This window comes from Coturnix japonica, chromosome 1, assembly GCF_054131305.1.
Source record: "Coturnix japonica strain WE chromosome 1, WE-NBRP24, whole genome shotgun sequence".
Classification (NCBI taxonomy): Eukaryota; Metazoa; Chordata; class Aves; order Galliformes; family Phasianidae; genus Coturnix; species Coturnix japonica.
Window position 1 is genome coordinate 25,615,220 of NC_140663.1, and position 13,464 is coordinate 25,628,683.

At 35.4% G+C, this 13,464-nt stretch overlaps 1 protein-coding gene across 50 annotated transcripts in view; it reads left to right on the forward strand.

Moving 5' to 3' along the window:
- Nucleotides 1–13,464, forward strand: part of NRCAM (neuronal cell adhesion molecule) — a 133,567-nt gene that overhangs the window by 69,846 nt on the left and 50,257 nt on the right. For 36 of the 50 annotated variants that reach the window (XM_085534893.1, XM_085534587.1, XM_085534665.1 and 33 more), the window contains 8 exons: nucleotides 1,449–1,637; nucleotides 4,244–4,261; nucleotides 6,264–6,369; nucleotides 8,788–8,984; nucleotides 9,845–9,967; nucleotides 10,349–10,519; nucleotides 10,966–11,022; nucleotides 13,013–13,124. In XM_085534893.1, coding sequence (XP_085391019.1) covers nucleotides 1,547–1,637; nucleotides 4,244–4,261; nucleotides 6,264–6,369; nucleotides 8,788–8,984; nucleotides 9,845–9,967; nucleotides 10,349–10,519; nucleotides 10,966–11,022; nucleotides 13,013–13,124 — 875 coding nt within the window. In that variant the 5' untranslated portion in view covers nucleotides 1,449–1,546. The remainder of the gene's footprint in view (nucleotides 1–1,448; nucleotides 1,638–4,243; nucleotides 4,262–6,263; nucleotides 6,370–8,787; nucleotides 8,985–9,844; nucleotides 9,968–10,348; nucleotides 10,520–10,965; nucleotides 11,023–13,012; nucleotides 13,125–13,464) is intronic. The other 14 variants (XM_085535315.1, XM_085535630.1, XM_085535766.1 and 11 more) reach the window with 3 other exon arrangements.

A 13,464-nucleotide genomic window follows, 5' to 3' on the forward strand; every position in this document is an offset into this window, starting at 1 on the left:
ATTTGCTATCTCCTGTGCTGCTCTAGTCAGTAGAAGTTTAACCTGCTGGGATACTTTGATTGTAGAACAAACGTTCATAGTTGAGCCAGTGACAATAAGAATCAATCTGATGTGCTGGTGCAGGTTGAGAGGTTGTGCTCTACACTTCAGTGCTGGTTTCCATTTCCATCCTCTGATTAGAAGGCTACAAAGAGAGAGCCCATTTACAGCAGCAATTAAGGGATATTTTTTTCTATGAACTGAAGATTAAGGCAAATGTTTAACATAGACTACTTTAGGTGACTTCAGAAAGCACCAGTGATCTTTCTATATAGTATTTTTTAAGGCAACTGCTTCTCTGCAACTTTTTCTCCTTGTAGATTTGATAGCATTGTGTTTTCCATTTGTATGCATAGTTGGGAAATGCTCTCTACAAGGTAAATTCACGCTGGTCACTATGAAGTTGCTGGTCAGTTTGACTGGCCAGTACTTTCTCAGCCGATGTCTGATTTTTGAGAATCAATATTTGGATTTCCAAGGCTGTATTCTTACAGCTCTTTGTAGGTCAGAAGTGATGATGAGAGTCAACAGCACGTAGATTTTAGTACTTCAAAATTATTCTAAGTTGTAGCATGATCCTGGATGCAGTAAAAATAAGAAAGAAATCAGAATCTTTCTTCTACCTTGGTTTAATAAGATTGTTCATGCTTTTTTATAGTGAAAAACCTAGACCACTTCGAGGAACAGATTTCCCTTGAGTTTTGTTTCTGCCATGTCTTTACGTAGTGAAGGAGAAAAATTCATTATGTATTGCTAGTTAATTAGATTTTGGTGCTCAGACTAGATATGATATAAGATATAAAGTACCTACTTTAATGTTACCTGTTTTGACAGGGATAAAAGCCTAGGTTCCTATACACTATGTAAACAATCTCTTCAGCATGGCAATCCAGAGAGTCTTCTGTGTTCAGACTACAGTTGTCTAGTAGAAACAGTTCAAAAGCAAAGAAGCTGTCACATTAAAATCTTCAGGTGGATCCCACAACGTATACAGCAGTTTTGTGGCCAGATGCGTTCTCGTTGGGACAGACGCCTAAAACAACTTCCCAAGACTTATGCAGGGTATTTGAAAGGGACTAGGTTGGCATTCAGAGTTCTAATCTGCTGAAACTACATCAGATTACTATCTTCTGTAGTATGTGCTGATTTTTACCTAGGACTGATGATTTATCCTTCTTAGAAAACTCATTTGCATTTCCATTCAACAAATTTGTAGGTGTTCACTAAGTAATTTAGGAGTTGCTGCAAGTATTATGATCTAGGTGTCCTAAGAACTTCTGGATCTCGACTTCAGTATAGTATGTGGTGTAGTCATCCCTGGATGTAATAAGTATATTGCTGATATTTAATAAATATTAATAACATGAGATCATTCCACTACATGTTGTTATTGTCTCTTTATCTACCAGGTTTCTTGTCTGTATTTACGTAACTATTCCAAGCTACCTAATCTAATGAAGTTGGACTTCATTCATCAAGTGTGATTTACTCAATAGAGCCTAAAATCATGATGAAAATGAAGAGCCTATCTGCAAGCAAAGCTTCCTTGGTTTTCTTTCTGTGCCAAATGATTTCTGCATTGGATGTACCTCTTGATTGTAAGTATTAGCTTTTTAAATAAGTGCAGAGTGTTGGAAAATTAGACAAAAACATTCTGTACAGGACGAAAACAGCTCCAACATGGAACTAAGCATGGAGTGTGTTTGTTCACTTCAGTCAGGACACTGTGATGATGAATGTTTACTCGAATTTACTGAAGATTATAAAAAACTATCTATATAAAATGTCTTACATTATTCACTTGAGAAAGGTTACACAAATACAACAAAATTTGCTCCATCTTTATTAAATAGGCACACTAAATAATTTATAGTGATAAATAGCATAAGATATTTGATGTATATTATCATTATTTATTAAATTGATCAAAAATGAAGAAGGGCAGAGAAGCCTAGTTAAATGCTATTTATGTGTGAAATGATTATTACATTGGCAATTTCAGTTCACTTGAAATGGAGGGTGCAAAGGTGGAGCCAGGCTTTTCTTGGTGGTGCTCAGTGCCAGGATAGGAACAAACAGGAACACTGGAGGCTCCCTCTGGACACCAGGCAGCACTGCTGTGCTGTGCAGTGACAGAGCACTGGCACAGGCTGACCAGAAGCTGTGGGGTGTCCTTCTTGGAGACCTTCAGCAGCCACCTGGACTTGGGCCTGGGCACCCTGCTCTGGGTGTCCCTGTTGAGCAGGTTGGGCCAGACTGACCCAGAAGGCATTTCCAACCTCAACCATTCTGTGCTTCTGCGTGAATTTGTTAAAAACCCTGAAGCTGATTTGATATCCAGTAAAATCTTCAACTACTCACACTGTGGAAGCATCTTTCTTTTTGATCCAAAAGAGTAAGTCAGTCTCTTAGATGTTTCTAAGCAGCATCTGAAAAAAGTTAAGTACCCAACTTGACGATAAAAGTTTATGTGAGGAAACATCTAGAAGGGGGGAAATAGTAAGATCTGAAATTATTGTGTCTTATTCTGGACTGTGTCAGCAAGGAATTAGGCGTTGGTAACACTCTGCTGAAAAGAAAGCAATTGCAGTTGCTGTCTTAAAGCTGTAATGGTTAATTCTGTGAATTTATTCATGCTCCAGGTTGTTATTTTCTTCTTATTATAAGCATGATCACATTTTCAGAATTCAGTGAACCATGTTGCACCTCACATTGACTATTCATTTGGTAAACTAATTACCAGATAAGAGAACATCAGGGTTGGCATTAAATTGATGAATTAACACATCAGTAAATTCACCTACGATTCTAATCCTCATGGCTTTCTTTACCCCTGTGGTTCTGACACTTGCCTACCTTCCATATATACGTGTTTTTCTTTAATAATCATTGACATAAAGTGCAACTGGTTTGGTGCTATTTTCTGCCTCCAAACATATTTCCAAGCCTCTCAAATCAATGAACTTTATTTCTGTAACGTGATCAATATATCTAAAGGACAAGAGACTTGTAGTGCTGTGAATGCCTTTAGTGCATTAAACTGATGTTTATAGAGAGCTTTAAAAGTATGATGAACAAACAACTTTGTTTCCTAAATGCAATTTTTCTCCACAAATGTTTTTGCAGTCTAGACATATTGTTTTAACACCTTGTAGTTTAGAGACTAATGTAAATTGTGCACCCTTCTTATATTTTCTGTATTGAGCAGCATTTCAGGTTAAATTAACCAGAAATGCATCAACAGACAAAAATAAATAGCTGTTTTAGATGTATTACATTAACTCTCAATTAACATGTTCCATACCATTTAATATTTAATTCTGTGTCTAATACTGTATTTGTATCTGATAAAGTCAAACACTTGAAATTTTGCAAAAAAATTAGGTTAACCAAAAGTTTGTCTATAATTACATTATTATTATTTCATATATAATGGCTAGAATGGTATCTGGGAGAGCACTGAAAGGACTGTGTTCTTCTTTCTGTGGGTCTTCCTACACACCCACTGCAGAGACCCGGTGGTAAGATCACACTTGATTAGCTGATTAGGTTTAATTCATATTAGGTTTCTATGCTCTTCACTGTCTCAAAGTAGGTAATGAATGACTGGCAGTGTAGCTGTTCAAAAGCAGTTTATTTGCTCTAAAACATTATTGATGAGAAGATATACATGCAAAATATTTGAAATAAGCAATAAAGATATGACAACCAGGACAATATATTCCCATTAGTTATTTTTCAAACTAAAAGAGATTGCATGTCTGTTGAGTAAAATTAAATGCTTTCGTCTTTATAAGAGTAATTTTAGCCTGAAGCTTTCTCTTTGTTCTTCTCTATGGTCATATGGGTTGATTGATTTTGACTGTTGCATGAGGGCAATGCACTCCATTAATTCTAATTTGCTATCTCCTCAGTACCAATGTTTTGTGTCCTTGTAAGGCCAAAATCACAATATTGTGCTGCCCTTAAAAAGTCAGCACTTCAAAAAAGTTCCTCATGAACCTTGCAATGGCAATTGCTACTGGAAGTTGACGTCATCATCACCATTATAATACTAAAAGTTTTCTTTCTAATGGTCACTGATTTACTTGTCAGAGATACTTATCTTCCCTCTCAAAAATTCTGATTTTCTTTTTACTAACAAATGTTTCTCTTTAATCTCCATTTGTCCATTCATCTGCTGATTCTGATGGGGGAATAAAAGCAAAACTTCTAGAAGAATGTAAGTTCCTGTCCACAAAAACTAGACTGTGTGCTGATGAAAATTAATACTGGCCGTGTTGCAAATTGAGTATGCAGTCAAAAACGTGTGATTCTGACATTTTGCACCTAATTTGGTTTGCTGTAGCTAGATGCTTTGTGCATGCAGTGTTTGATAAATGCTACTTTACATAAATCCTTCTACTATTTTGAACAAATGGATTGTATGACTTTTTGTTTGTATGCTATCTGGACATTAAAATTACGAATATCAGCATGAGCAATGATTTAATACTGCTTTCAGGAGTAAATATAGTTGATAAAAGAATAAATTAATTAGAATATCTGTATATATATTTTACATGTCTGAGTTGGAAGTCATGTTTAATCAGAACGTAGTTTTGCTGGTAAGCCAAATTCTCTGTGGGATGTTCTTTTTCAGCTCTCGTGTCCCGGTCAATTCAGTGAGTTTTAAGCTCAGTGCATAGCATAGCAGGACAGTCGTAAGGTCTTTTATGTGCATCAGGTGGAATATACCATATGTGGTACGTTGCTCATGTCATGTCCCTTTTCAGAGTATTCTTGCATTTCCCACAGAAGTAACTGATTTTTACTGACTCTGAGAACTGCCTTTGAGGAGGAAAAGGGCTGTCTTCACTTCACTGCCTCTTTAAGTATACTCATACTTATATGAGTATATATATATACTTATACTCATCATCAAGTAACAACATTGCCGTCATTATTTAATCACACTTCTCTGCAGTGAGGATGAAGAGCAAAGCTTAACTGTGCATGTCCTGTTCTTCCCTGCTTAGCTGTTGCATCTCATGATGATGCACACCATGATCTGAATTTTCTTTCTGGCTATTTCCTCTGGGCAGCACTTTACAGACCACTACCTCTTTCTACAGAATCCTTTCTCCATGTGTAATTGTAGGGAAGACTTAAAATAAAAGTCCCAGATTTACAATGTTAACTAGCTAGAGTGGAGTATGAGGACACAGATAACACTAATGATTGAAATAATTTGACTAGAATTGACCCAAAGCAGTAGCAGAATGTCTTGCTGGACAATTCACAAAAGTTTGCATAGGAATATTAGCAATGATCTTATTAAACTGTCTCCTTTAGTTGACACTACACTATAAGCAGATTGATAATGTTGAGGAAGTCACATTTCTCACTATCGTAATATCACAAACAGAATTTTTCAATGAAAAATGCACATAATTAATAGATTATAAGTTACTTTAAATAGGTAGCCATCATCCAGTTCGGCAAACAAATAGATTCTGCTTTACATCACTAGTTTTGAAATTATCCATAAATCATAAATGCTCAATATTTGTTTGTCTTGGGGCAATTCATGAGATTGACTATATTTTTATTATTTTTATTTCAGAAGCATTGGTCCCAGACTTTTTCTTCATGTTTACTCTCTTTGGAAACTTTTGGTTTCTATTTTTTTAGATCCTTCATGCACTATTTTATTTATAGCATGTTTTACTCCTGAAAAGTAGTTACTCAAAGCATGCTTTGTAGATAAATTCAATGTATTGAGCACGATATTGTGAAAAGTTTACAACCATAGGGAATAAAAAATATATCAAATACTTTAAAAAGCAAAAGCGATACGGAGATTTTTTCTCCTTCTCTGTGTTAAAAAAAATGTTTTGTGTGGGTTTGTATCTCACAACTGTTCATTTGGGGTGTGTTGGACTTAGAATTCAAGTGTCCACAAACTTCATGGAGATCTGTTGAAATCTGATATGTAGAAATTATATCCATCAAGCTGAGATTCTCCTCCACTGTAAGTGATAAAGCTCAGTTGGAAGTTTATAGCAACACTACTGGAGGAGAGGGCTTCAGCCTCCAAATACAAAGGATACTTTAATCCAATGCTTTTGTTGATGATTTTGCTGCTTGTAGTTCTGCTTTCTCCAAAATCTTACAAATCTGTTTTGCTGGCTCTTTGAAGATATTGTTAAATTCCTCTCTGTTTCTTATATTCCACACTGAAGTGTCCCAACCTCCAACGATAACTCAGCAGTCTCCAAAAGATTACATTGTTGACCCTCGAGAGAATATTGTAATACAATGTGAAGCAAAAGGAAAACCACCTCCTAGGTTAGTAGTGACTTTTATTTTGCTTTTTTTTTTTTTTTTTTTTTTTTGGGGGGGGGGGGGGGGGGGGGAGGAAGGCCTAATATCTCAGGAAAACTAACATAAAAGAATGTAAATTTTGTAAACAAGAAGTATATGCTTATGTTTGTGCTGGCATACAGAGAAACATGCATGTACCCCCACCTCTGTAATTTAAACAGCTAGCAGAAAGTGGCATGTATGTGACTATTTTTATCCTTGAGATTTCAACTTTTCATAGTCATCAAGTAACTATAGTGTATTTGATTTTTTCTCCTCAGAGCTCTAACAACAACAAAATAATACTAGATTGTTAAAGGGGCAGATAGGTAAATGCCTATGAAAAGCTAGATGGAACCCATTCCTGATTTGGGCATTGTGTCTAAGAAGAATCCACACTGAATAAATTCAGAGTGAATTCAAATTTAATGTTTTCTAAAACACTCAGTTTTATGAAGTTCATCTTGGAGTGCATGCATATTTTGTCATAATTTGATTATTATGTATCCATTGTCTAAACAATAAGACCTTCATTCACCAGGTGTATTTCATAGCCTGGAGTTCTGTGCTTAGTGAAAATAGCACTGCTAAGTTCAGATGAGATTCCTGATCATCTTCTGTGTTAATACAGTATTTGAAATTAGGAGCTTCTAAATATTTGTGCAGAATACCTCCACTGGAAGTAGCAGAAGCAGTGGTGTATTCTGTCATTACTAGTAATTAGTAGAATGCTTCTGATTTCTGGGTCACTAAACAGAAGTGTGCACCCCTGTGTTCTCAGTAGTATCACACTACAATTTGTTCACAGGGTCAACCTATAATTGCTTCTCAGACACACACTGAGCTCATTAGATGTACTTCATGTGAATAATAAGTATTTTTTCTATGTTATTCTTTCTGGTTGCTTTCGGACCATGATCATTATTATACTGGGTGGCAAAATGGCAAAGAAGTATATTTTCTTTAATAGTGTCAGCCTATGTAGTGTTCTGTTAATGGCAGGAGTGCAATAATGCTGCTGTTTTTACAAGTATTTTAGATTAGCAGCCATCTTAAGACTCTGAGCGTTGACCTGGAGGACTGGGTGACTACTGTATGCTTTGAGACATTTGTACTGCTTCTGCAGATGCCTCTTTTGAGTACCTTTTGAATGGCTGGATCTACCAAAGAAGCTAGGAGCACAATTAATGAGACTGAATATATCACAGTGCTATTCCAGAGGCTCTCTGCTGCGCAGCTTCACCTTTCCCATCAAGTCTGCGTCTGCCTTGTTCTGCTACAGAAGAAAGGGCAGGATTTAAGTGCAGGCTTTTTTAAGGGAGAAAAATAGGTTGCTCTTAGTTCTGTGGTTCTCCCCAGTGCTGATGGTAGTTGGAGACTACAGACACTGCATTCTGCAGCTTCACCTGTAGAGCCCTGAGAATCAGGTTCACTCTTCATTCACTGTGCACCCAAGTCCTCCCGTGCACTCTACACAAGTATAACCAGTATGAGAACTGTCGTTTGCAATATTCAAAACAGAGTGCTTGAAACTTCACAGCCATTGGTCTAGTTCTGAGTAACCACACTTGTGACCATTAACAAATCTTAATTAAAAATTCAAAACCTGAATTAAAAATTAAAGAATCAGTGTTTGCAGTAGTGTAAGTTGCATGCAGTGAATCTCTGCTTTTCACAGTTTATTGAATGAGTTCTAATCATCTTCATTTTTAGTGTCTGCTTTTCAAAACATCTTCTGTTTTGAGTAACACCAACATAAACCACATTAAGTATGGACTGCCAGGCTGCAAAATTTCATTTAATAAATGACATTTATTTTGTGTTAGCATAGTGAAAAGGAACCAAACTCACTACAGTCTTTAATTCACATGCTGAACTTTAAAGGGGCCAAACCAATTAAGAGAAAAGGTTTCCTGCCGGGCCCTGAGATTACAGATTTCAGCCCAGAGCTAGTTTATAAAGGCACGTTTATAAAACCTTTCAACAATAGGTTTTAAAATGGAAATGCTAATGCTGCTTTAGCAGTATCAGTTCTAGCAGATGCTACTGTATCATCTTCAGTAGAAAAGAAATCAATTCTTTTCCATATACGATTAACTTCTGCATTTTTTAATGTAATTTTTAAAATAAAAATAAAATAAAAGCTTTGAAATGGTTTCTACTAACAAGTTGAGCCAAGCCTATTATCTCAAACTATTGCCATATCTTTTGTATAAAAAAACAGCTATATTTACTTTATTGTTTGGTTCAGTTTGGGTACAATTCTTACTTTCCCGATAAAAAACAATTTGTTATTGAAAATGACTTTTTTTTTTTTTTTTTTTTTTTTTTTTTTAAATTTATTAATGTAAGCTACAAGCGGTAACTCAAGAAGTAACTTTTCTTTTTGCTTTTATTATGTAGCTTCTCCTGGACACGCAATGGAACTCATTTTGATATAGATAAAGATGCACAGGTAACAATGAAGCCAAATTCAGGAACCCTTGTTGTAAATATTATGAATGGTGTGAAGGCAGAAGCATATGAAGGAGTATACCAGTGTACAGCAAGGAATGAAAGAGGAGCAGCCATTTCCAACAATATTGTTATACGTCCATCTAGTAAGTTAAAATCTTATATCAGTAAATTGCAAATGTCTTATATTTGTTTGTTTTCTTCTGGATATTTTGATTCATTTTCTTCTTTTCTCATATTTTATATCTTTATATATTAGAAGGTGTTGTATAATTGCTAATATTCTGTTTTGATAATGCCTCTCCCAAATTCCTTAGAATATTTAGTAGACAAAATGCTTTCCTGATTTTTTTCTTAGTACAACTTCATGATCTACGATGTTTAAAATTGGGTTGCACTTATACAATTTCAATTGGAATGAACTTGAAATCTTGAATGCTCCTAAATGATATGGGCAACATTTGCTTTCTTTCTGATCGTTGTATTCCATAATTTTTATAATTGCTTTAATTCAGAGTATGTGGAGAACAAAAGGAAGATAAAGCTCAAAGATTTAAAGTAGTGGTAAGCTGCTTCTCTGGCTTTTCTCAGATCAGTTTTTCAGACTTCTTAGCTTAAAATATGCCATTCTCACAAGTTTGATTAGAACATCTACAATATTATTTCAGGAAGATTTTTATTTTCTAATTTTGTGCATTACATTTTGTTTATCATTCTTAAAATTTTCTGATGCTGTTGTAGATCCATTGGTAATTAGCCAAAATACTTTGAATCAGTGATTATACGTTTAGTGAATTGTTGCTGTAATTATTTTAAAGAATCTGTTTCTCCCCCCAGGAAAGCATTAAAAAAATCAAAATTAAATATTTAATAAATAAGTTAAGATTTTACATTCTGCCGCTTCTAGTTCTTGTTGTTTTCTAGAATTCTGTGTGTATTTTTTCCTTAAATTGTAGATCTTTTCTCCATTCATAGTTTATAAGTGTGTTAAAATTATTTTCTCTAGGATCCCCTTTGTGGACTAAAGAAAAACTAGAACCAAATCACGTTCGTGAAGGTGATTCCCTGGTTCTAAACTGCAGGCCTCCTGTTGGCTTACCACCACCTATAATATTTTGGATGGATAATGGTGAGTTTGCTTTTTATGTAGTCTTACTTTACTTTACATTTACTTTACACTGTTTTTCTATGCATCTGACTGTTGCTTGCCAAGACCACAGGTGATGGAGTTTTGCTCTAAGTTAAAATACAGACTTTCCAGTTCTATAGTAATGAATAAACAAGCAAACATGCAGCTTGAAAGCATGAAGCCAGAATTAACTAGAGATCTTAACGTAAGCCAGGGATTAACACAGTGGGAAAGAATGGAAGGACAAGGGAGTTCTAGAGAAAATGTCAGGTGTGTGTATTTACAAACCTAGAAAAGAATAATGGAAAAAATGTAGAGTCTGCAGATCACAACAATGGAGAGAAATTATAGTTGAAAAAATTTATTCTTATTTTTCCTCAGCTTTCCAAAGGCTGCCTCAAAGTGAGAGAGTTTCTCAAGGCCTCAATGGAGACCTTTACTTTTCTAATGTACAACCAGAGGACACCCGTGAGGACTATATTTGCTACGCGAGATTTAATCACACACAAACTATACAGCAGAAACAACCCATTTCTGTAAAAGTCTTTTCAAGTAGGTATTGCATCACCTAATACTTACATACTTGCATAGTATTTATCCAGAATCCTCAGGTACTTACAAAACTTCTGTAGTTTTATGATAAAGATTTTGTTGGTTTAATTCAGAATAAGAAATTGCATTACTTTTTAAAGCTTAAAATGTAATCTCCGGTTTTCTTGGTGTATAATCTGTTTTAAAAGCTGTCATTTTTCCTTTTATTAGGCTTTGTCTTTTGAAGAAATATTTCCTAGGATACGAATGACTGAAAAAAATACAGTGTAAAAATAACTTAAGTGGTTTTTATACTCAAGAATATCAATCTGTTACTCCTGTAACTATCAAAATAAATTAATCAACCATTTGATTAACTCACCGTGGCCATAACATCACCTTTTGATTCCCAGTACTTTGATTTATCCCTCCTGTTTGCATTCTTCATGATATTCTGTTTATTTCAGTGGATTCATTGAATGACACTATAGCTGCTAATTTGAGTGACACTGATATTTATGGTGGTGAGTTATACTGGTCCTCACTGATACTCCTTGTTTCACAGTAGAATTTAGTTAACTAACTTTACCTCTGTAGCTGCTTAACCTTTTGCTTCCTTTTCAATTTCTAATGAAGGTATCTTGAATGAAGTTCTGGTGATAATACATGCAAAATGGGCTGCACAGTCCTTTCAACTTGTTCATGTTTTAATGTTACTGTAATATATGTGTCATAAACAGTAGCAGCTCCTAAAATAAATGAGTCCTTTCACACTGGGGCAGATTTAACAAGTTATTTATTTGCTTCTGTGTTATGTTGCTTCTTAATATTTTTTCTCCAACTATTAGTTTGGTTTGTTCATTATCACTGGGACTATTCAATATCACATGCTGCATAATAGATAACAACAATTAAGAGTTTAACAGATGCTCTTCATGTTTAATAACTTCTTAAATGTGCCATTCATTTTTAATATACTTCATGAATGTCAATCTGAACTGAAATTGATTAAAATCTAAACACTTTAATACTATCTGTGCAAATAACCTTGTAGGGAAAAGGTGTGTTTGTTTGTTTGCTGTTTGAACTTTTCACTAATCTATGTTGAATGGTGTATTGCAAATTAAATCCACCTGAACAGGTATTTGTGCTTAGCAAGGCTGACTGTGTGGTAAGACTGATGCCACAGCAGCTGAGCATCTGGAACACCCCACTTAATCTTGTTTGAGATAAATGCATAATGTTTGTTCTGCTTTGTCTTTCTGTCAAGTGAGTCTCTGTATATGTTCAATTGTAACTTACCATAATCTGAACTGTGTCAGGGACACAGAATGTTTTCATTCTCTGCATAAAAATAAGCTTTCATTCAAGAACAGACAGTAACTATGAACCTGAGCGCAGGATGATATGTTAAATGCAGTTAGTAAGGAGCACGATTAGTTGGTCTATAACTCAGAAATATGAGAATTCCTTGAATTTTCAGTCTTGCAAAGTGAGACAGTGATCCTTAGTAGTGCGGAAACTGGATAGACTATAAAGAGCCTGTGACTACTGACTGTGTTTGTTACGCTTGACCTCCCTTTTCTCCCAATTTTAAGTTGCTCAGGTACAGCTTTTAAGGAATTCATGATAAATACTGTATTAAAATTAAGCACTCTCTTTATGTCAGTAAATCCTGTCCCCTAATAAGCTATGCTGAACAAAGCATATTACAAAGTGAAGCATACCTCTTGGCAACTTTGTTTATATTTCTGAATTTAATTACTTTGCTTTATTAGTGTTCCGATGGAAGCCCAGAAACTTTTGGTAGCTTTCAATCTTTTGCGGACTGTGCTGTATGCATCCATACATAATTGCTTATGTAAAAACTATGTATCAAATGCTGCCCTTTCAGCAAACAAATAACAATTTTTTTTTCATAGAATCATAGATTGGCTTGGGTTGGACAGAACCTTAAAAACCATCTCCTTTCAGCCCCCCTGCCATGGGCAGGGCTGTCACCCACCAGATCAGGCTGCCCAGGGCCCCATCCAAACTGGTCTTGAGCACCTCCAGGGATGGTCCATCCATAGGCCCTATGGACAACCTTTACCAGTGCCTCAGCTTTCTCTGCATAAGGAACTTCTTCCTAACATCTAACCTAAATCTCTCCTCTTTTAGTTTAAAGGCATTTCCCCTTGTCCTATCACTGTCTACCCGTGTAAAAAGCCAGTCTCCCTCCAGTTTGTGTACTCTCTCCAAGCACTGGAAGGCCACACTGAGGTCTCTCTTGAGCCTTCTCTTCATGTGTGTGTTCAAAATTCTAGCATTTACCTGGTTGAAATATGATTCTGATATGTCTGTCAAATGACTAACTTGTTAAAGTGTGTATTTATGTAACGTGATACTTTTAATTAAATGGACTATGTGTATCAAAATCTGTGTCTAAAATGTGAGAATGGATGTATGTATTTGATCAGTATTTAAAAAAAAAAATAATCTAGAAATTAATTGTTTTAACATTTCTTGTTCCAGCCAAGCCAGTTACAGAAAGGCCACCAGTTCTTCTTACACCAACGGGCAGCACAAGTAACAAAGTGGAACTGAGAGGAAATGTTCTCTTGTTGGAATGCATCGCAGCAGGATTGTGAGTGACTTTTTCTTCCATGTTTTTCTAAATAGAAGTACAGAATTGCTGGAAAACATTTCAGAGACAATTAAGAAGTTAACACTGTATAATCTTAAGGATTTAAGGAACAGAAATATTAAATGGAAAGAGGACTTGAAGGAAGTCCTCCATTTTTTTCGAAAATCAGCAGCCATTTTAAGACTGGCTATGAACTTAAATGTTTTTCTCATTTATTAAATATACAAGGTGGCTTCTGCTTTCAGGACAAGAAAGGTTGTAAGGTAAGCTTGGACACTTGTCTTCATGTCTGAAGAATTTCATTCAGGAAACAAGTCTGATTTCTTCCTATCTATACAGC